Raw genomic sequence first — 25,485 nt, forward strand, 5'->3', positions numbered from 1 at the left:
GAAGGTTGATCACTTCAGAAAAGGTTTAGGTATGATAGAAAGGTAATTTGCATTGTAATCTGTATTTACATATCAATAAGATGTTTAATGTGTAAACTTCTTTGTCATGGTAGGACATTTTGGATTTTATCCCCTGAGTTCATATCTAAGAGGTGACAATCTCTCAAGATGATGAACACTTGTATGTAGACATTATAAGGTGACGATCTTATGATGTTCAAACCAGTTATCATGTTGGATCTCTCGTATGTCATGGATGTGCCATAACTGTGTTGTGGTAAAACATTTGTATAAGATGTTAGTGCACATACCACAACTTGGATAAGATGAGAATTTTATCATCCTCATATATTTATCCTTAAGTATTGCATGTTTAGGCAATACTGATATCACATGCTTAGGTGATATCCTATCATCACAAGATTGATGTGATGAACATTTATATCACGTGTTTAGGTGATATTTCATGTCATGTGATTAGGTGATATGATTTTCTAAAGAGTTTGATTGTGTAAAGAATACTAACCATCATTTGAATTGTGATGCTTGATATGTTGTTTTTCATTTATCTTACCTATCTAAGAGGGAGTGTTAATGCATGACAGCCTCGATAAGATAAATGATTGAATGAGAGATAAAGGAAGTCTCATTCAATCATCTATCCTATCGATAAACTATGATGAAAAACTTCAAGCTATTGTTCCTTCATTTGATGATCATTCTTCAATTTGTATATGTTCAATCATACTTGTAAAGTTCGATCAATGCTCAACTATCGATAATCATCGATTGTAAATCTCATAGCACAGAATACCGATTGGTATCGGTTTACATTATAACGTATGCACTCCGATTAATATCGGTTATCATATTAACTGTGAACACTGATTATTATCGGGCTTAACCAATGCATACCGATTAATATCGGTTGATATATTAAACGGTGAACATTGATGGTTCTCGGGCTTAACTAATACATACCGATTAATATTGGTTGTCTTGCATATGATAGACACGCTGATTGAGTATCGGGTGGTTTGTTAAGTATACACTGATTGGTAAATGCTACGATAAGTCAAAGGGTGCGATCAAGTAATGTCTTGATCAATCATGTCTAATAGACATGACCGGTCAAGGCATTGCTTGATCCTCCCTGCTTACATATATATATCAATCGGCATTTGTGAGGAGGACATTGAAATCAATAAATGCTCCTCTCACCTGCAATATACAAGAATATAATCAAATTTATCATATTAAAGATATAATACATAGTTAAAAGAAAAGATAACCTTGAATATAACTTGCATCTTGAATTGAGAATTGAATAACATTTACAAATTCCATCTTGTCTCCATAGTTTTGTTGTGGATGACAAATGCTTTGTAATCCCCCCTAGTGAGTTGAGGATTTTCCGCCTTCTTTGTCATGGAATCACTTTTGTTTTTCCATCATGTAGCGGATCGCAAAGAGTTAACCTTATACATTGGGCTGTGAGTGAATTTGGGATTTGGTTTCCCTTGTGGATGGAAATTCCGCACGAAGTTACCCTGGTTATTTTGCATAAATCGACTTTTCCTCCTAGCATTTGCATCCTTGTTGAATTGATAATGGTTCACTGGTTTCCTTGAATGCCCTAAGGGAAATTTGTTTGTTTCAGTCATACACCATGGATTAGCTATAGATATTTTATTTCCTCCTGTAGCCACATGGTTTTAATTTTGTCAAATCTACCAAATTTTCTCTTTTCTTCTTGATTTCTTTGATTTGACTAACTGCCATCCATTCTCTTTGTTTGGGTTTGCAGGAAATTGGTTTGCCCTGCGAGGTTTATTATCCCAAATTCGCATATTTGCACATATTAGAGAAGAGCCTTTTTTATTAATGTTTTGTCAAATTGCATTTTTAAATAAAAAAATTTGGACTTTTTAATTTTAATTCATTCAATTCTTTAATATGCACTAGTCTTGTTATAATTTATAATTTTTTCCCATCCTTCAATTTTGTGTCCATCTTAAGGCCTCTTTGTTCTTTTGTGATCTCTTTTTTCCCTTTTTGCCTTACTTTATCTATTTTAACTGGTGTACGGAATCTAATTAATTTTTCTTTTTGTTTTAATGATGGATAATAAAATTTAATTCAAAATGTTGATGTAAAATATGGACCATGGAGTTCCATCCAGAACATTGATGTCAAAATTTACAAGATTACATTCAAAAGTATCCTTATTTAAACAACCCTTTACAAATACAAATAATGTACTTTTATGCTAACACAGATGTTTAAAATTCCTATAAGCGTGGAAACTAAAAGGTATCCCTCACTGCTCTTCCTATAACCAAAGGTTAAAGATATCTTGATGCTTTAACTTCTTAGGCATATCTATTAATGTTCTGGTTGTCTTCTAAAACACCTCCAGCAACCTGCACAGTCTAACATAACTTAAAAGTAGTGTCCTTATCCATATGTCTGCCTTCAAATAATTTTGTCACATATATAAGGTCTAGATTGGATCCTGCATGGCTGCACCAAGCCCGTGGGCAACACCTAGCATCCTAGTGACACTCTGGTCTATAGCATTTTATGATGGTTCATACTCAATACTTTAGAAGGCAAGAGTTTTCCTTAACCTAATTGCCCATATGGCATAAATGCCTCAATTAATTGTCTTTGCATTATTGCAATAGATTTTTTTTAGGCTCCCAAACATACAAAACTACAAACCAAAACAGTACACACTTCACAAACATTTAAAAAAGGGCATGCTCTTTTTTGGCGATGCAAGATTGTTTGACCCTATGATGCTCTTGCATCGATATGTACACAAATTCAAATAGCAATTTAGTATTTCATTATATATATGCTCCATGAAAGATGGAGATTTATCGTACCAAAGATTGTAAACAAGAAGTTTTGTCTCAAACTACTAAATGTTTGAATTTCAAAATTATTACAACTCCTTTTTTTTTTTGTGAAATGTACCAACCATTAGCAGGAGCAACCTTTTGGGACGCATTATTAGAAATTAGACCACAAATAGCTAGGCATTAGAGGAAAAAGAAAGACGCAAACTCTTCCTAATAATTAAAAATTCTTAATTGAGTTTGTTGAATTGCCTACTTTTACCTCCGAGCTAGAACTTTTGGAAGAGCAAGTTGAATCAACTGCAAGAGAATAGCATTACTCAAGGAATGAGCACCCAAAATCCCATGCCCTGCAGGTTCCTGTAATTTGTGGCTTACTGCTAACACTTCAACATCAATTCAAACAAGCATCTAATCCAAAACCAAATGCTTAGACACACACATATTAATAACAAAATTGCAGCTGAGGAAGGATTTCAAGCACGATGGTATGAAGAACTAATGACAAATAAAATATCTCTGTATGGACACTCATAAGAAACTAAAGCATGCTAAACATAAGGAAAAAGAAGTTTGCACTTGCCACGAGAAACAAGCAGCAAAAAGGGCAAGGGCCAACTTACAAAAAGACCTCTAAAATTGCAATGGCGTGCCATTCAAAATAAGCCAATGAAATAAACACAGTACAAAATTTTGCAGGATCCTCAGCACAAGGTTCCCTCTGTCTGTCTCTCTACCTCGTATTATTTACAAGAAATTAATTGCTGACTTGTGCAACCGAATTTTGATGTCAACGCTATATTCTGAGGCATAAAAAAAAGGAACATATAGATCACCTCCAACTGTCACTTACCAATGTGATACAAATATATAAATTCAGGAATACAATCTTCAAAAAATGCTTTCATTTCTGTGGAATATGTGCAGCCCCTTGAAAAGAATCTGAAACAGCTGACCCTCATGCTCCATAACCTCAAACAGGATCTGTTCAAACAAAAAGGTATATCTGTGACCATAAATAAATATTTGTAAAACAAGGTAGAAACATAATTGGCAAAACATCTTCAAAATCAATATGCTTATGACAGATGTCAGATAATGGAAATCATAATTGATATTTCACACTCAAATTTCAGATTTCAGATAGTAGTTTTTGTATTCCAAAATACAACACCATTAAATAATATTGTAATAGCAATATAAACACATTTGACACTTTTGATATTAAAGGAACATTTAAATGGGATCAAAGTCCTAATAAAGTGATTTCATAGAGCATCTTAAGGGTAATTTGGGAGCAAATGGAAAAAAGAACGTGGACTCTAAGAACGTAGATGCTTGCTTTTCTAACTTGTATTTTATGAGTAATATATGATGCATAAATCAAGAAAAAAGTTTCAGATTAGAATTTGGATGCAAATATGTGTTTACAACAGATCCCAAAATCAAAGAGAATTACTGCTTGAAATCATTGTTGGAAATTCCAAAACTAGTATGAAACAACATTTAGTTCAAAAATGCATTGTAGCAAAAAAAATGTACTGCCAACAGGAAAATGTGGCGAGTAATAATACAAAACAACAATAAAGTTGCTCACCTTTAATTGCTCTCATGGAAAGAAGCCACTATCAGCCACTGACACAAATAAATCCTTCAAAATATTTAATTGGCATGTTTTTAAAAGCTTGTAGGATATTTTCTTAGTGATTTCCAGTCAGCCCCATAAATTTTTGATATACTTGTTCATAATAATGCCGTTGCTGCTTACAGAGGAAAAACATATAGTAGTTAATATTTTTAAATAAGCCTTACTGATCCTATTTGAGTCAAAGAAACCTGTATAGAATCATAACTTACCGCTTTAGACACAGAAGGCACAACTCTCTTGAAAGCTTGCTCAAAGTGTGATAGATTAACCACCAAAGCATACTTCCTAACATCTGAATCAGCCTCCACTGCTGTTGTAATTCTCTCTTGCAATGCACACATGCAAGCTTCATTAACCTAAAAAAATGAAGCATTGTCATGGTAATAGCAAAAAACACGCAACTATACTAGTACTACATAACAAGGAATCAAATATATTGTGTGGCCAACACCCATAAAACTTACAAGAGCAGCAAGATCAGCACCACTGAAGTTCTCACAAGACTGACTGTGGCCAATGTAATTAAGGTCAACCTCTGCAGAAAGAGGTCGCTTTCGAGTAAGGGTCTTTAATATTGAAACTCTTCCCTCTGCATCTGGTATCGGAACATAAAGGAGTTTGCCAAATCGTCCTGGCCGTAAAACTGCTGGATCCATTACTTCTGGACTGCAATTAGTAGATAAGAAAAATAAAAAGTGACAGCTTAGTTCCTAGAAACGATAGTAACTCAAATAATAAACATTTGAAAAATGCATTTGCATCACAAATGATATGTACCGATTTGTTGCTCCAATTACAAAAACACCCTTGCGCTTTTCTGATCCATCCATCTCTATGAGAAGCTGCATTTCAGCCAATAAGAAAAAATAGCAACATAACTAATCCAGCAAATTGCTAAAATAATACTAAAATGTGGTTCTCCAATTGGAACCTCCTGCATTTATAATATTGTGTCAGAATCACTTTCTCATTTCAGATCATATATTTGCAGATATTACCTTAATGCATATTTGAGATACATAATACCAATATATTAATTTGCTGCCACTGGATTATAATGCCCGATCCTCTCCTCTCAGTTTTATTCCTTGATCACATTCCATGATGGCTCTTGATTCTAGGATGCTCCTTTATATCCTTCGGTTGGTACTGGAAGGTCCTGACTTTTCCCTACGGGTGACAATGATTTGGGAGGGAGATGTTTCTTCAAGAATGGTCGCTGCCTCTTTGTAAATTGTTTTCTATTAACTTAACTAATGATAATCGCTCCTTGCTAATTGCCAATGATAATCTTATTTCACTCGCTCCTTATCAATTTTTATTAACTATCAAATGACAAGGAATATGATATACATACCATGGGGAAGAGGATCGATCCTCATACTGCTGCAGATCCAGGAGATGGGCGATTAAAGTATTCTGGTTGGTTTATGAAATTGTGAAGTCTTACTTTGTAAGATGATTTCATATTCAATTTTGTTGTTCGTAAAATGGGTATTAGATCAGGGCCATGACATTGAACCTATTCAAGTTTAGTTATCCTAGCCTACAAATCAGCAATAATATCATCTTTCTCTTATGGCTGTTTTTGAAATAGTAACAAAAGATCCTATAGTTTATGGCCCAGAATTTCAATCACAAACATACAGTGGAAAAGGCACATGTATTTGTTTTGTGGTAACAAAGCCTTGTTAAGGCGGGGAGTTTTAAGATCCTATGTTAATGGAAACTCTATGTTCTCAGAGAAACCTTAGTTCACATGTTGTTAAAACCCTAGAGCAGAGTAGAGACTGGTTTGCAAGCAAGAAAACCCTAGGGTGAAATTTGTACACATCAAAGAAAGAAGAAAAATCACAGCAAAAAAATAGAATTGAGTAAAGAAAATTTGCATGCAGTAGTCACACAACGGAACCTTAGGGTTTCACGGACAAGATATGAGAGTAAAATTCATACAACAAAAAGCCTAAGAAAAAATTCAAATAGGCCAAATAAAGAAGAGAAATCACAGCAGGAAAAAGAGCCAAGTGAAGGTAAATTCACAAATAGCAAAAATTTGCATGCAACAGAAAAGTTCACACAACAGAAAATTCATATACAACAACAAAAATCACACACAAAAGTTCATACAATAGAAAAATTCACATACAAAATTTTGCCCAACAAAAAAATTTATGCTCAAAGAATTGATATGAAGAGGGGCGACGAGGTGATGAGGTTGTCCATGGTTCTAGAGTTGAAGGTTTGGCATATCACTGGTTTCATCTTCCATTTTTTTTAATATCAAGTCACTAATGTTGGATTGGTGAGGTTATCAACATATTCATGTTGGTTAGTGTTTTAGAGGATTTGCCAAATTTCAATGCAAGAAACTACATCAAGACCATGGAGGCCATTCATACGCAAATTCCTGTTTCTAGCAATTGTTATTTCTGGTCATGTTAGATTCCATGTGAGGATGAGGGGCCTATTTTTAGCTCCCTTTAATTAGTTTATAATTTTTTAATTGTTTAGATTAGATTTGTTTTAAAGTAGATTTCTTTCCACTTTATTAAGTAATTGTGTGTGCTTCTAAGAGTTCATCTTTCTTAAATTTTGCATTGTGGATGTTGTTAACTTAGAATTAGTGTATATTAAATCCTTTCTTGTGTATGTGAATCTATTGGTCTCTATTTTCAGCCAATCAAGCATTCATGATCTAATTACTTTGTTTCAGTTGCAAACTTTTATTCAGAAAAAAACCTTGTTTGTTAAAGAAGAACCTTTCAGGTCCTGAGCTCGAACTCCAAAAATTAAGGTGAAAGTTTATTTTCAGTTATTTCTTTTATGCAAAACTCCATTGATGATATTGTAACCTTAGGATTGACTAGTGTTTAGTTTTCAGGGAGCTTTCCCCTACTAATTTGAAAGAGGTTTATCCCCATGTGTTGTTCAATTTTGTGTTGTATTCAAAGAGACATATTTAAATGCTGACACAACCCTTCAGCGATTGAATCACCCAGCCTGTTTCCTCAAAGGAAACCACAAGAACATTGACCCACTAGGTGCACACAGGCATGCCATTAGGAACATCAATAAAGACTAGAAATCATTGGCAAAATGCACAAACCTTTGACAAAGAATGTGAAGGTAATGGAGCTAGGAATTGAGGCAGAAGAAGCACCAATACACAAGAGCAGAAGCATTGGGAGCCATAATTAATAATATTAACATATTAATATATAAAATTATATTTTTTAATATTTCATTAGACATTAATTTATTTCTTTGCTTTCATTTCGCCTCTTCCTAAGAAACGGTAATGGAATCAAAAACTTGCAATTTTGAAATATTTGCAAGTTGAGGTCTCCCAAGCATGGAAAGTTCTTTTGACAAGGCCCAACAATGAAGGAATTTGACCAGTACACTTAACTTGAAAAGAAAGGATGGAAATGGATGAAAGAAGTGAGGAGGAATTCCTTCTCATATCCCCCTCTATGAAGAAAACTTATAGAATTTAACCATAATTTTGATATTTTTTATTTTTTATATGGCAAGGAGTCCTATGGTCACCCCTGCAGGAGGAAAAGTCCCTAAGGGCATCTTTGGCACTGCAAGGACATGGCTGTCCCAAAAACTCCACTATTTTGGAAGAGGCAAGTTCCCATGCACCAAACCAAGATTGGATCAAGGTGAATTTCGATGGTGCTGAAAAGGGAAACCCGGGTCCAACTGGTGCAGGCTGTATGGCAAGGGATTGCAAGGGAAGAGTCATAGCTAGTTGTAGCCAAAGGCTAGGCTAGGGCTCTAATAATGAACAAGAAGTCTATGCAACCTTCCTAGTTGTTTGTATGGCAAAAAAGTTGGCCGTGAATAACCTTCACCTTGAAGGGGATTCACAGATTATTGTGAATGCAATTTCAATAGGGCATGCGGATAATTGGAAAATTAATAAAGTCATACCGATTATAAAGAGAATGTTACATTTTTTAATAAATTTAAAATATCCCATGTGCTAAGGGAGGGCAATACCGATGCTGACACTAGAGCCAATATGGCATTCTCCCTTAAATCGGAAAAGCAAAGTGGTCTAACATGGCTCCCAAAGCGTCGCATGATGTGGGGTAAGTTAGTAGCAAATTCAAATTTGAGTGGCCATAATTATCCGTTAAGAGATGCAGAGGTCAATTAGAGTGGGTGAAGGCAATGATAAATGAAGTTGATGGAAAGATCAAGAACAAAAGATCACATTAATAGTAAGTCATGCTTGGGCGGCTATGATGGCTCTTAGGAAATCGACATGACTTTTGTCGCATGCGACGGGACAAGGGGGGAATTTTGAAGCGGGGTGGAAGTACAAAGTTGGCATGGATTGGATGAGGTGGAGGCTAGATAAATGCGCAGCCAAGGAGTTCAAATTGTTTGTGGATGGCAGAAGTAATAATTCTGCTAGAAAATAGCAAGTCGATAGCTTTGCTACGTGCAAGAGGGCAAGTTTCTAATTGCAACAGTTAGCCCGTACTTACACGGCGAGAAGGTGGCTAATGGGCTTTCAAGTTGAACTTATTGCTTGGCAGATGATAGGTTGGTGACGGCTTTTAAAAACTGATGTGGACGGATGGTGCATTACAATATGAGTTAAGGTGCCAAGCTAAGCAAAGTATCGTATGTGTGAAGAAAGAATATCTAGTCCTATGTGGGAAAGAAGGTAGCACTATGCAAGCGAATGTTTCCTTGCAGACCACCAAACCCATGGTGGCCTTTTGGGGAAGGATTTCCGATGATCGTCTAACTCGTGTTTTTAAGATTGCAGACCAAACGATCTTGAAAAGGGTGAAAATTGTCCTAGGGGATGAATATCTGAATGCCCAATACAGATATCAAACCAATATCGATATTGCCTCCCTATTCATGGTCTGGTGCTTAGAGCTTGAGACGAGTGACTCTGTTTATTGGCTCATGCACAACTGCGTGAAGGAAGATTGGTGTTGGGGTTTAGCAAACCTAATTGGCATGGCTTGTCAAGGTGAAGGGTTCGTGTGTCCAGTAGGAGATATGCTACATGTAGGCAAATTTATTCCACCTTTAAGGCCCTTCCTCCTTTGGAACGCCAATGGCAACAAAGAGGTTAGGCGACCTTCTACTCAAATCGAGTTACAAGGCATAAAGGACTTCCATAAGTCCAAGGAATCTCAAATGGTGCAAGATGAGGTGGCGAAGTGGTTGCCAAGGGATGAGAACCAGGAGCAAGCAGAGGAGACTTCTCCTCCTAAAAAGAAGCGTGGCAGTCCTGTGGGCTCTTATAGTGTGAAACGACGACGACTCCTGAAGGGCGGAACTTCCTTGAGTGCGGATACGCAGAGCATGGTACCTAGTGAGAAGGCAGGGGTTGTGGCGACAGAGGACAGTGGGAAAGGAATTGCAATGCAAGAGTCGAGCTCCTAAATTTGATAAGTAATGTTATTAAGCTGATATTGAATTTTGTAAAGGGGCCTCGAGCCCATTTTGTAAAGAATGGCATATAGTTTCTGGGTGGCTGGGGCTAGGAGGTACAAGTTTATGGGTAGTTTTTTGTGTATTTGTTTGTTACACTTGCATGATACAGACATTGTAAAATTTTTTCCTAATTAATATAAGGAACCAATTACCGATCAAAAAAAATGCTATTTTTGTTGTTTTTTATGTGTATTTAGTTTTCTATTTTTATTTCTAGGGAGGAGGATTCCAATTGCCAATGGCAACATTGGAATCCGCTTAAGGGCTGGGCCCTTTTCTCACTTCAAAGGGTAACGTGTACCCTTTAGGGCTAGGACCTTTCTCACGCCACACTTAAAAGATTGTGTGTTCCCTTCAAATAGGGCCGACCCTATAAAAGAACACGCCACACATTAGATGAAATAAAACATAAAATGGTGCCAAGTTTAAATTAAACCAAGCTGACTTAATAAAGGTCAAGCATGATATCTAGGTTACCGGGTTTGCCTCTGGGCCCCCCTGGTACGGGTCCTGGTTCAACCGGGTCTGTGGTACGAGTCTGGTTCGAACTGGGTTCGACCAAGGTTCGAAAAACCCAGAGCGGGTTCGACCCTGGTCGAACCCAGTCAAACCCAATCGAACCCGGGCGGCTGGGCGGCCCGTAAAGTCCAAAAATAATGCAAATTTAATTTTTTTTTTTCAATTCCGCCTTGTAAAAAGTGAAAGTTATAACCTAAAAGTGACTTCTAAAACATTTTATTCACTCATTTCACCTCATTTGTGTTGCAAACAAAAGTTTTATGAGAGCAGGTTGAACAAAGGGTGAACAAAATTTGGCTTCCAAGATCAAAGAGGAGTTGAAGACTGATTTTTGAAGCTTCAACAAGTGTTGCAGCATCATTTCCATACATTTTCAAGCTTCCATTGGCTGCAAGAGGCAGGTTTTTAAACATTTTTTTCCAACTATTTTTGTTTCACAAATTGTCAAACATGAAACTTGAATTTTTTTTCATTATTTAGTTTTTGTTTTTGAATATGTTTATATTATTTCTTGCCATAGGAACTAGTATGGCATCTACATCTTGCTCCATTGGCAATGAACAAATAATTGCAAAACAAAGAAATGATCCAAATTCTCCCTTATGGAAATATGTGGACATTATAAAACAACTTCCGGGAGGTGGGGGATTCCGTTGGAAATGCCATGGATGTGATATTGAACGTAATAGTTCATATTATCGGGTGGTAGGCCATTTGTGTGGAATAAAAGGAAGAGGCATCAAAAAATGCCCTAGAAAAAATGGTAAACCTATACCAGATGAGACAGTGATGAAATATATTAGGGAGCATGAGGCAGCAGAAGAGAGGGAAGCCCGTAGATTTAACCAAACCGCATCAAAGAAAACAAAGGGAATGCAAGGCCCTTCTAATCCCAGTATTGTAGTAGAAGACCACCCCTTCTTTGCCACAAATGAACCTCAAAGTGAACCACCCTTGACAAGTACAAGAACAAAGGGGCCTTTAGAAACCGCATTCAAAAATGAGAGTAGAGACAATGCTGACGAAGATATAGTAAGGTGCATTTATGCAAATGGGTTGTCATTCAATGTTGTTTGCTCCCCATATTGGAAGCAAATGATAAAAAGTGTTAATGAGGCTCCAAGAGGGTATAAGGGCCCCAGTTATGAGAAGGTACGTGGAACATTATTGGAGAAAGAGGTGAAAACGGTTGAAGATGCATTGAAACCCATAAGGGATTCATGGGTTGAGACAGGTGTAACAATTGTTTCAGATGGGTGGAAAGATGCTAAAAACCGTCCCTTGATCAATGTCATAGCGGTGTCCCCTAAAGGGGCAATGTTTTTGAGAGCTGTGGATTGTGAGGGCCAAATAAAAGATGGCCAATTTATTGCAGAAATTCTCATCTCTGCCATTGAGTTTGTGGGACCCCGCAATGTTGTCCAAATCATAACGGACAATGCAAAAAATTGTAGAGTTGCTGGTTTGTTAGTTGAGCAACACTATGATCACATCTTTTGGACACCTTGTGCGGTACATTCACTCAATCTTATGCTACAAAGGATTGGGCAAAAAATAAAATGGATCAGAGATGTGTATGCAGAGGCTGAGGACATCCAGTTGTTCATCACAAACCACCACATGTCTCAAGGGATTTTTAGAACCTATTCGAATTTGGAGCTATTGAAGGTAAGTGAAATAGTAATTTAATTTTACATTTTCTGATTTTTTTTAATTTTCAGTGTTCATAATATCATTGTGTAGGCTATATTGTGTATTCTTCTTTAAAGTTTGGCTTAATCATTTGGCATTAATTTGTGTTATAGGTTGTTGAGACCCGTTTTGCATCAAACACAATCGTCTTAAGACGACTTGTGAAAGTTAGAGTGGCACTATGCAATATGGTGATCAGCACCAATTGGACTGTATGGAAGCAGAGTAGCACTGAGAGGGCAGAAAAAATTAGGGATAGAATATTGAATGAGGAATGGTGGGATCTTGTTACATATCTCCTGGGATCTTGTTACATATCTCCTAAGTATCACTGAGCCCATCATGAGCATGATTCACTATACAGACATGGATAGGCCTTGCATAGGTGAGATTTATGATGGCATTGACTCAATGCTTGAAAAAATAAAGGTCACTATAAATGAAAAAGAGAATGATCCCTAGGAGAAATTCTTCAAAGAACTGGAAGTAATTATTGTAGAAAGGTGGAATAAGATGACCACTCCTTTGCACCTTCTTGCCTATGCCTTGACACCTAAGTACTATAGCAATCAGTTTCTTGATAAACCAGGAAGGATTCCACCATGGAGAGATCTAGAAGAATCTGATGGGTACAAGGCAGCATTTTTTAGACTATATCCCGATGATGATTTGCGAGATGTTGTTACAAATGAGTTCATAGAATTCGCAAATGGGAATGGTCTAAGTGTTGATGCACTTCGTCATAGATCCAAGAAGGATGCTCATAGCTGGTGGTACTTCCATGCAACATGCTTCCAACACCTACAACCCCTAGCTATAAAAGTTTTATCACAAGTAAGTTTAATTAATTAAAATTTTAAATTTACAAGTTTTAGTTTATTTATAGTTTACTTTGTCTTCATAGGTTGCTAGTAATTTTATTTTTATTAATGTATAACTTTAATTGTTTACTTTGTCTTCATAGGTTGCTAGTTCATCTGCTTCAGAAAGAAATTGGAGCACATACTCTTTCATCCACTTAGTAAAGCGCAATAGGCTGCTATCAAAAAGAGCGGAGAATTTAGTATATGTGCATTCCAACCTACATCTTCTTTCACACAAACAACGTGACTACACACAAGGGGAAACGAAGATTTGGGATATAGAGCCATAGCATACTGATTTGGATGCTCCTGCTACTCAGCTTCTTGCATTGACACTTGATGACTCGGAAATTGAGCCAACTTATAGCGCAAGTGCAAGTGGCATTGGCTCATCTAATGTCAATGTCAATGAGGAGGAGGAGGAGGATGAATTAGATGATCCATTTGATGATTAAACTTTAAGTTTATATTGTTGAAAGTTGAAACAATGATACTTGAATATTTTGTCATTTTGATATTAAACTTGATGTATATGATGCTATTATTGTTAATGCATGATAGCTTCGGTAAGATAAATGATTGAATGAGAGATAAATTAAGTCTCTCATTCAATCATTTATCATATTGATTATTAAGATGAATAACTTCAAGCCCTCATTTGATAAACATTCTTTATTTGTATATGATCAATCAAATTAGTTCGATCAAAATGCTTAACTGTCCATTATCATAGAATCCCGATTTAATAATCTGTTACACTATTTGTGTTCATCGATTATCAAATCGGGATAACCATTGCAATCCGATGTAATTCGGTTAACTCATTTAATGATTATCGGGTAGACCGAACATCGATTAGTATCGATGTTAATTTATGTTTGCACCGATTGTTATCGGGTGGTATAATAAACACACACCGATTGATATCGGGTGTTAAGGCAAGCTTTCACCGATTGGCATACACCGATGGTTATCGAGTGTTAAATATAAGCATACACCATTTGGTTAATAAACGCCATGTATTATTGTTATAGCGAAGGGGCACGATCAAGTAATGTTTGATCGGCCATGTCCAAAAGACATGGACGGTCAAGGCATTGCTTGACCGTACCCAGCCCGCTATATATGTCAAATGGCATTTGTGAGAAAGGAAATCGAAATTTATAAATGTTCCTCTCACCTGCCATACAAAAGAAGATAGTCAGATTTATATTTTAAATCAGTAATACATAGAACAAGATAATATCAAATAGAATATAACTTGCATATTGAATGTAAATTGAACATCATTTACATGGTATCAGAGCTATAGTTAAGTCGAACCTGAGGCTGTTCAATTTTACGTAAAATTCAAATCAAGCATATATTCAACATCACAATCCTATCAATGGCTAGCGCTATCAGATTTGAAGATAGACTCGGAGGAGGTGATGACTTCTCCGCATGGAAATTCAAAATTCAAATGATTCTAAAAGAAAATAAAGTCGAATCATTTGTAAAGACTGAAACTGAAGAACCTAAGACTGAACCTGACAAAGCAATTTGGAGAGAAGGAAATGATAAGGCTATCAAAATCATAGTTGATGGGGTAAGGAACAACATTATGCACATTATAAGGAAACATGAAATAGCCTTCAACATGTTCAAAGCACTTGAAGATGCTTTTGAGATATCTAATGCCAGTAGAACCTTGGCTCTAAAAAGAGAAATAAATCACATAGCCATGATAAAAGGAGAATCAGTCAATGCCTACTTCATGCGAATATCTGCCCTACGGGATGAATTGGCAACCCTTGGATATGAGATCCAAAGAAAAGAATTAACCCTCATTGCTCTAGATGGGTTGCCTAGCATATGGGAAACATTCGTCCAAGGCATCAGTGCAAGGGATAACTTCCCAAAATTCGATAGGCTAAAGGCAGACTGTCTCCAAGAGGAATCAAGGCAAAATAAGAAAGGGATCAAACAGAAGAACATCGATGAAGATCTTCAAGTTCTAAATACGAACTCAAACAAGAAAGGCAAGCAGAAGCAATTCAGGAAGAGAAAAGGTTGTCATGGCAAGAACTCCTTCAAGAAGGACCTCTCTCAGATTCAGTGTTACGGATGTGACAAATTTGGGCACTATGTTGCCAAATGTCCAAAAAGAGCTAAACAAGCCACATTTGCCAAAACAGGAAAATCCAAAAGGTAAGAGGAGTCCGAGAAGTATGTACTCTATTCAACTCTCACAAATCAAGCATCAAACAAAGTGAACTCCTGGGTGATCGACAGTGGCTCATCCAGACACATCACAGGATTCAGAGAAGTACTAGACTCCATGAAAGAGGAGAATGATGAGGAAGTAACTATCGAAGATGATTCTACACACCCTATCAAAGGAGTTGGAACCTGCACCATTAAACTAAAGTCGGGTGTATCATTACAACTTAGAGGAGTGCTATATGTTCTAGGCATCAAGAGAAATCTAGTCTCAATATCAGCACTAGAGGACAATGGATACAGAGTAACCTTCATGGACAACAAAGTATTGGCTTGGCCAAAGAACTCCTCCATCAAGAAAGCTAAAACAATTGGTCAAAGCCAAGGCTATTTGTATGAGCTATGTACAGAGCCCAACTTAGCCCTCATTCATGAGACTACAAATGCCAATGAAATCTGGCATAGAAGACTAGGCCACCTAAATTTTAGAGCTTTATCATCAATGGGAGACCTTGTCACAGGTCTACCCAAGTTAAAGCAATATCATTCAGGGGCATGCACAGGATGTGCCCTAGGTAAGAATACTAAGGGTGCTTTTCAAAATAGTACTAGGAAAACAAGTAAAATTTTAGAGTTAGTTCATTCTGATGTATGTGGACCTATGTCCGTACCTTCATTGGGGGGATTTATGTATTATGTAATATTTGTTGATGACTACTCTAGGAAAACTTGGATCTACTTTCTGAAATGTAAAGAATCAAAACAAATCCTTAATAGGTTTAAAGAATTCAAATCACTAACAGAAAACTACTCAAGAAATAAAATTAAAACCCTAAGAACTGACAATGGGGGGGTGTTGTGACGTATTCAAACATCGCCCCATTGCAAATGGGGACCCCTACTTTTTTTGCTTTCTGGGGTTCGCTTTCTAGGTGTTTAGGGTTTGTCTGTTAGCCTTTGCATTTTGAGTGTCGCCAAGGGATCAATAGGATGGTAGGCTTTGCTTGAGCAAGGTGAGTCTTTCAGGCCCCAGAATTAGGGTTTCTTTGAGAGTCTTCTTTAGGGCCTGGTTTTGCTCTTGTTGCTAATTGTGTCTTGCTTTGCGAGTGGGTATCATCCTTGAAGGTCTGAGTTAGGTCGAGTTGGTGAGTGATGAAGTCTGGAATGCCCTGATCTTGAAATTTGGCTAAGTCTGGAATGCCCTGATCCTGAAATTTGGCTAAGTCTGGAATGTCCTGATCCTGAAATTTGACTAAGTCTGGAAAACTGAAGAATCCTCCAAAAACTAGATTTTGTAATATAACTCCTGGAGGTCCGAAACCACTCTCAAACATCTTGAAAGTATATATGGAATATAACTTAAAGTAAAAGATATACTTAAATGTTATATTCCATAAAATGATCCTGATGGAGAGTTCAAAAAGTCAAATTTCGCTCTTGACCCTTCCAAAGGGTCCAAAGCGAATTTCGCTCCTGACCCTTCCAAAGGGTCTAGAGCGAAATTCTCCATAAGACATTCTACTTTGACCAAAACCTAGAACTAACGCATTCCCAGGCTTGAATGAAGGTAAAAACGCTTGTTTGAATGAAGAAATGTGAAAATGAAGTCAGGATCTTGGCCAAGATTAGGAATTTCGCTCCTGACCCTTCCAAAGGGTCCAGAGCGAAAATCTTTATAACTCTTGTTTTCCTCCTTATTTTGGCTAGGCGTTGGCTTGATGGGAGATGAATGGGTATGTTTTGCCTTGAGAGGGAGTTTGATTGATTTTGAAGAACAAGATTTTGGCCTAAAGGAGAATTTCGCTCCTGACCCTTCCAAAGGGTCCAGAACGAAATTCATCATAAACCTCATTCGCTACCTTGTTTGACCTTGAAACCTTCTTCCTCAGGTGGAAAATGATCTAAGTTTGCTTCTTGAAGTGGTCTGAAGTTTGAAAAGTGAGTAATCTAGCCTAGAATGAGATTTTCGCTCCTGACCTTCCAAAGGGTCCAGAGCGAAAATCTTCTTAAAGCTCATTTTTTCCTAAGATTGACTAAATTTTGATTTGCAGGGTATCTTGGAAGGAAGGATGGACATTCTTGTTGCCTTTGAAGTGTTTGAAAGCGTTGAGAAATGAAGGATTTTGGACCAAAAGGGAAATTTCGCTCCTGACCCTTCCAAAGGGTCTAGAGCGAAATTCCCAAAGGCTCTTATTTTGCATTGAAGGTGGTCAAGTTTTTTGACATGGATGGAAGAAGAATAACTTGCTTTTGCCTCTTGAGGTTGTTTTGAACTGAAAAAAATGAAGGATTTAGCCCAAATACAGAATTTCGCTCCTGACCCTTCCAAAGGGTCCAGAGCGAAAATCTCTATAAGAGACATTTCTTGCTTGGTTTGGTCAAATTGAGGTGTCCAAGACATGATGAAAGGAAGAATGAACATATTGAAATCCTTGGGCATGTTTAGAAGTTGTGAAAATGAAGGATTCTGGCCAGGAAAGGAAATTTCGCTCCTGACCCTTCCAAAGGGTCCAGAGCGAAATTCCTTGTAAACCTATTTTTAGCCTTTCTTGGACATGAAACTTTATTCCTAGCACAATGAAACATGAAATCCTACCTTGCAAAGAAGTTTCAAGTTGAAAAAATGAAGATTTTTGGTCAAGATTGAGAATTTCGCTCCTGACCCTTCCAAAGGGTCCAGAGCGAATTTTCTCAAAACTTCTTTTTGCTATCAAAGTTTTGCTAAGTCAAGTGTGGGATAAGGTAAAATCAAGAAGGAATTGCCCCTGGGAGTGACTTGAAGTTGCAAGAAATCATGAAAGATGAAGGAATTGAGCCTAGGAGAGATTTTCGCTCCTGACCCTTCGAAAGGGTCCGAAGTGAAAATCCTCAGAGTCATCTTTTCTTCCAAAATTTGGACAAAACTAAACTTAGACAAGGGTATGAGAAGGCATTTGGTTTGCCTTAGAGTGGATTTTGGTTGCTAAGAAGGAAAGTTTTGAAGCCTAATGAAAATTTCGCTCCTGACCCTTCCAAAGGGTCCAGAGCAAAATTTCTAAATTCTCCTTTTTCCTTGCAATTGAAGACAAGATTTTGGTTTTCGTGACTTGGAGAGGAGTGAGGCAAGATGCTCTATGCCTTGGAGATGATTTGAAGATGAAAGGATGGGAAAATTGCCCTAAAACCTGATTTTCGCTCCTGACCCTTCCAAAGGGTCCAGAGCGAAAATCCTAAAACCTATGTATTCCTTTCAAGTTTATGCTAAGACAAGACTAGACCAAGGTAGAAATTGCCCTTGAGACCACCTTTGAGTTGATGTTGGCTTCCAAAAGTGATGATTCTAGGTCAGAGGAAGATTTTCGCTCCTGACCCTTCCAAAGGGTCCAGAGCAAAAATCCTAAAATCCCCTATTTTGCCTTCCAAAAACAAGTCAAACTTGGATTGGGTGAAAGAAGAGGACTATTTCCTAGCCTTGAGTGGTGGATTCCAGATAAAATGATGGAGGAGTAAGCCCAAGCAAAGAAAATCGTTCCTGACCCTTCCAAAGGGTCCAGGGCGAAATTCACATTTTTCACCTAATTTACTCATGTGAAATGCTAAAATTTGAAATGCAAGACTTTGATTAGGTCAAAACAAACATGAGCTCAACTTCCGCAAGATTTTGGAGTCAAGAAAACAAGGTACTCAAGTCCTAATTAGAAAAATCACTCCTGACCCTTCCAAAGGGTCCAGGGCGAAATCCTTGAAAACACCTATTATTCACTAAGTTACCGGTTCCGGTTCGGATTCAGGTTCGGATTTGGGTTCGGATTCGCGGATTCGGCCAAAAAAAAAAAAAATTGGGTACGGGTACGGGTTCGTCCGTACATATATATATATTTTTTAATTTTTTTTAATATATATATATGTTCAAACTTCAAACATCAAAATTATATATGTTCACAGTTCAAACATACAAATATGAAACATACAATGTAACTTTCCCATACAATGATACATAAATGATAATAGATAAATGCAAGTAGAATAGGTTGAATGCATGTTTTGATGCATGAAATGCATCATAGAGGGGCGGATTAGGGTTTAGATGTAAAAATAAGATTAAAAAAATTGTTTTTTAATTGTTTTTAATTGCTTTCTAACCCGTGGGCCCCGTTTTTGGGAACCCACGGGCTTGGGTTCACTTGGGTCCTCTTGGGTTCACCCGGGTCCTCCTGGGTTCGCCCTGGGTCCCACCCGGGTCCTGCCCAGGCGGCTGGGTTCCCTGTGGGTCCTGCGTGACAGGACCCACAGGGAACCCAGCCGCCTGGGCAGGACCCGGGTGGGACCCAGGGCGAACCAAGCTGGGACCACGACCGGGCAGGGACCAGGACCAGGACCCAGCGAGTTTAGGCAAGAACCGGTAACTAAGATTATTCACCTTGTTTAGGCTAAGTTGGAAGGCAAATTGCAAAATTGTGATGGCAAACCTAGGTTGTGAAGATTTTGATTCGTGAAGCAAACAAGCCTAGATGAGAGGTTCAAATAAGCCTTGAAATAATTTAAGCCTCCATCACTTTGAATATTTTAATGCCCAAGGAAAATGAAGATTCATCAAGCCTTAATCAAGCTTTAACATTCCCTAAACTAGCCTATAGTCTTTCACTAAATTTGCCTATTACAAGACATTTGGAAGACTAAAACAAGTTCGCATAAATTAAGGCATTCATAATTTGATTAATTAATTTCTAGGCCTTGAAATAAATGAAAAAATCCACCTTTGAGCTTTGGAATTAATTTAAAAAATTAAAAATTATGCTTGAGCGCTCAAAAATCATTATTGTGCCTTTACAAACAAGTCGGTCATCCTTTGAGAGGAGTTTTATTTTATTTTATTCCCTATTTGCCAAGTCGGCCTTGAGGGAAATCAAGGTGAGCGCCCTATATAAGGGAGGTGTATTTTAACAAATTCAAATCATTCTTTCATTATCTCTCATACGAACTTGAAGAGCAGATTTGGAGGTCCGAAATTGAGCAAGTTGGAGGATAATTTTCAGATTTTGGAAGGTGTTTGAAGGTGAATTTCCAGATTTTGAGAAGCTAGTTGAAGGCGAAATTATTTTTGAAGGCTGATTGAAGCTTAATTCATCCAAAGGAGCACCTGAAATTCAGATCAAACGTCCTTGTCCAGCAAATTCTCATCTCCCTTCATTCATTTTTCAAGGTTGATAGCTAAAAATTCAAGGAAGAGGTATGAAGAATCAGATTCTTGAAATTTTTATTCAAGATTTAGTTGGATTTTCCATAGTAATCCTTTGGAAAATGTAAGTCTTGTACAATCTGATTTTAATTTAATTTGAAAATTCATAATTCTATTTATCATCATTTTCAAATTAATATTTAGTTATTTCCTTGAAAGGTCTTGAATCCTATACCTTAAGATATTAGGCTCAAACCCTAACTTTAAGCTTTTGTGTAGGTATCAAATGACAACCTCCACAGAACCAAACCAAGACAAGGACGACCTTCTCTAGTCAGGCATCATCAAGGACAGCCTTCTCCGGTCTAGAATCATCAGGGACGAACTCTTCCAGTCCAGCATTCGAAGGAAAGGTACACCATCCATCCTGCACATCGAAAACAAAGGAAGTTAAAGCAAGGATTTGTTGAAGAAGCAAACAGTTTCAGAAGAGTTAATTAAAGCTAGCTTCTCAGCAACATCAAATTGAATATCTACCAAGTTACAAGTGTCAGACAAGGTGGCATCCTAGTCATCACTCCTCCATTTGGATTGGTCCACCTCAGCATGTCCAGGTTCAATGTACCTGACTCATCAAAAAAGACACAAACTTCGATGTACCTACCTCGGCTATCCATTGGTCGAATATTCCAGAGAAGACATGTGTCCAAATAATGCAATTATTTCATTGGCCAGAATTGAGTTGTTGTAACAAACCCTAATTAGGGTTTTCATTGTAAAATCTCGGCCATTGATCTCAAATTTATCTGAGCCATTGAATTGTATTGAGGGCGCTATATAAGCCCTGGCTCCTCATTTGTAAAGGCGAATAGTTAGTCAATAGTTGATAGTAGGTGAATAGTTAGCTAATAGTGAATAGTCAGTTGATAGAATAGCAATTAGAGTAGAATAGAAAGAGAAGGCAAAGATTGTTGCCAAGATGTTGTAAAAGACTTGTAAAACTTCATTGAAGAAATGGTGAAATCTATGGGTCGATTCAACAATTTGCATGGTCTTTATACTTCTCGGATTTGATTTCATGTTATTAGATGAGTGGAAGAAATGTGTTTGATTGATGGTGAAATTTGTGTATCCATACTACTAGCAGTTTGTTGATTGCAGACTTGCCTTGTGCAGTCAACTGGAATCATTCAGCTTAAGCTTAACTTCAATTGTCGCTTCTTCATTGATATGCATCAGCCTGATGGTGTCTATGCCTGTAGCGATGATCTGAACATCATAAAACTTTCCTCCAAAGATCGCACTAACCTTGTGGAGATGGTCCTGGGATGTCAAGACAAGACTTAGTTAGAATTTCATCAAAGGTCATTCATTGTTCCTACATTCTTAGTGTCAAAATTAGATCCTTCCCTCGCCCTCATCCTTTTTTCCCTTTTTTCAAAAAATCTAGGCTAGTGAAATCCTGTGATTCCAGCAAATCAGACGATTAGGTCGTCAAGTGTAAGTCCCTTTGTGATTCCAACAAAAATCACATCATACCACAAAGAGCTTATCCACGAGTAGAGATCCTACATAACAGGAACATTGAAGCTTCTCCGATTGATCCTTCTGCGATATCTTCAGCATTCGGGAGCTTTATTCAAGAGAGGATAAGGTACCTTTAGGTATTTTATTCTGTGATTGGTTGTGTACAAAATACCTGTGTTTGGTCGTGTACAAAATACCTATGTACAAGGGGAAATACACATCAGAATTATTTAAAGAGTTTTGTAAAAATTCAGGGATTAAGAGGGAGTTAACAATACCTTATAACCCTCAACAAAATGGGATAGCTGAAAGGAAAAACAGGACAATCATTGAAGCTGCCAAAGCTATGATTCTTGATCAGAATCTAAATATCAATCTTCGGGCAGAAGCAACTAGCACTGTTGTATACATTCAAAACAGATGTCCCCACTCTCATCTTGAAGATAAAACTCCTGAGGAAGCCTTTACTAAATCAAAACCTGATATTAGCCACCTTAGGATATTTGGATGCCTTGTCTATATTCATGTACCTAAGGAGAAAAGATTAAAACTAGAGCCTTCTAGGAAAAGGGGAATCTTGGTAGGATATAGTGAAACCTCCAAGGCTTACAGGATCTATATACCTGGTCAAAAGAATATTGAACTAAGCAGGGATGTGATCTTTGAAGAAGACTTAGCTTTCAAAAGAGCCCAAAGCTCTCTAGACCCTGAAGTCTATATCCCCACCCCTACCATAGATAGAGATCCTACTCCTGAGCTTCAGAGGGAGAATCCTGAGGAAACTATAAGTGAAACTCAAAGTCCACCTAGAGAAAACCTCAAGAAAAGACCACTATGGGCCACCAAAACTGTAGCAGAAGCTCAGAAGTTTGTTGCTCCTTCAAGAAACTTCAGGGAAACCAAAAGGCCTAACAGATTCACTAGCTATGTTGCCCTTATGAATGATCTCTCTAAAGCCGAACCAAACAATGTATCAGAGGCTCTTGAACATCAAGTATGGAAGGATGCCATGTCTGAAGAGTATCAGTCCATTATGAAAAATGATGTTTGGGAGATTGTTCCTAGGCCAACTAAGAAATCTGTTGTTTCATCTAAATGGCTTTTTAAGATCAAACATGCTATAGACAGCAGTATTGAAAAACACAAGGCTAGATTTGTAGCTAGAGGGTTCTCTCGAAAGGAAGGGATAGAATATGAAGAAACTTTTGCACCTGTTGCCAGATATACATCAGTAAGAGTTGTATTAGCCATTGCAGCAGCTAAGGGGTGGAAGGTACCCCAGATGGATGTTAAGACAGCATTTCTAAATGGTGAGATGTCAAAAGAAGTCTACCTAGAGCAACCTGAAGGGTTTGAAATTCATGATGCAGAGTCTCATGTGTGCAAACTCAAGAAAGCTCTCTATGGGCTTAAACAGGCTCCCAGGGCCTGGTATGAAAGAATTGACACCTATCTCTCAGGACTAGGCTTCTCTAAAAATGATGCAAATCCTAATCTCTACTACAAAAGAAATAAAGGTGATATGCTAATGTTGACTTTATATGTTGATGACTTATTAATCACAGGAAATGATCATCTTATAGATCAATGCAAGAAAGATCTATCCAAAAAATTTGATATGAAGGACATAGTACTCCTTCATTACTCCCTAGGATTGGAAGTATGGCAGAATTCTGACAACATTATACTAAACCAAGGAAAGTATACCTTGGATATATTGAAGAGATTCGGAATGCTAAACTGTAGGCCCATGACCTCTCCTATGGAAACCAATTTACATAAACTTAAAGAAGCAGCAGCAGAGTCACAACCCACTGACTCTACTCAATACAGACAGATGATTGGGTCCCTGATGTACCTGGTGAATACAAGGCTAGATATCTGTTATGCAGTTAATGCCTTAAGTCAGTTCATGTGTGAACCTAAGGAGATACACCTAGTTGCAGTAAAGCACATCATGAGATACCTACAAGGTACTCTAAACCTTGGTCTCAAATATGAGAAAGTTGACATAAACCTACATGGATTTACAGATTCAGATTAGGCTGGAAGTGTAACTGACAGAAAAAGCACCTCAAGGTGTTGCTTCAGTCTAGGTTCAGCCATGATATCTTGGATCAGCAGGAAGCAGTCCTCTGTAGCTCAAAGCTCCACCAAGGCAAAATACATTGCAGCTTCTATGGCTGCTCAAGAGGCAGTATGGCTTAGAAAGTTGCTTGTGGGGTTGTTTGGAGAACCTATGAAACCCACTATTATACACTGTGACAATCAGAGCTGCATAAAACTTTCAATTAACCCAATGTTCCATGACAGATCCAAGCATATTGAGATCTCATACCACTATGTGTGAGATATGGTAGACAGAAATGTAATTCAATTAGAATATGTTTGTACAGGAGATCAAACGGCAGATATTCTGACCAAACCTCTTTCCAGGGTGAAGTTTGATCACTTTAGAAAAGGTTTAGGTATGATAGAAAGGTAATTTACGTTGTAATCTGTATTTACATATCAATAAGATGTTTAATGTGTAAACTTCTTTGTCATGATAGGACATTTTGGATTTTTATCCCCTGAGTTCATATCTAAGAGGTGACGATCTCTCAAGATAATGAACACTTGTATGGAGACATTATAAGGTGACGATCTTATAATGTCCAAACCAATTATCATGTTGGATCTCTGGTGTATCATGGATGAGCCCTGATTGTGTTGTGGTAAAACATTTATATCGAATGTTAGTGCACCTACCACAACTTGGATAAAGATGAGAATTGAATATTTTCTCATATGATTATCCTTAAGTATTGCGTGCTTAGGCAATACTGATATCACGTGCTAAGGTGATATCCTGTCATCACAAGATTAATGTGATAGACACTTCGTATCACGTGTTTAGGTGATACTTCATATCATGTGATTAGGTGATATGATCTCCTAGAAAGTTAAATTATGTAAAAGAATGCTAACTATCATTTGAATAGTGATGCTTGATACACTACTCTCATTTATCTTACCTAGTTAAGAGGGAGTGTTAATGCATGATAGCTTCAGTAAGATAAATGATTGAATGAGAGATAAATGAAGTCTCTCATTCAATCATTTATCATATCGATTATTAAGATGAATAACTTCAAGCCCTCATTTGATAAACATTCTTTATTTGTATATGATCAATCAAATTAGTTCAATCAAAATGCTTAACAGTCCATTATCATAGAATCCCGATTTAATAATCTGTTACACTATTTGTGTTCACCGATTATCAAATCGGGATAACCATTGCAATCCGATGTAATTCGGTTAACTCATTTAATGATTATCGGGTAGACCGAACATCGATTAGTATCGAAGTTAATAAATGTTTGCACCGATTGTTATCGGGTGGTATAATAAACACACACCGATTGATATCAGGTGTTAAGGCAAGCTTTCACCGATTGGCATACACCAATGGTTATCAAGTGTTAAATATAAGCATACACCGTTTGGTTAATAAACGCCATGTATTATTGTTATAGCGAAGGGGCACGATCAAGT

General features: G+C 37.4%; 1 protein-coding gene across 1 annotated transcript in view; it reads right to left on the reverse strand.

Moving 5' to 3' along the window:
* Positions 1–3,498: 3,498 nt before the first annotated feature.
* LOC131063606 (cell division control protein 48 homolog C) overlaps positions 3,499–25,485 on the reverse strand; it is a gene marked incomplete in the record, with an annotated part of 79,745 nt that continues 57,758 nt past the window's right edge. The window contains 5 exon segments of the mRNA XM_059219819.1: positions 3,499–3,870; positions 4,462–4,624; positions 4,722–4,868; positions 4,977–5,178; positions 5,290–5,354. Of these exon segments, the coding sequence (XP_059075802.1) occupies positions 4,565–4,624; positions 4,722–4,868; positions 4,977–5,178; positions 5,290–5,354 (474 nt within the window).

Source organism: Cryptomeria japonica, chromosome 4, assembly GCF_030272615.1.
Source record: "Cryptomeria japonica chromosome 4, Sugi_1.0, whole genome shotgun sequence".
Classification (NCBI taxonomy): domain Eukaryota; kingdom Viridiplantae; phylum Streptophyta; class Pinopsida; order Cupressales; family Cupressaceae; genus Cryptomeria; species Cryptomeria japonica.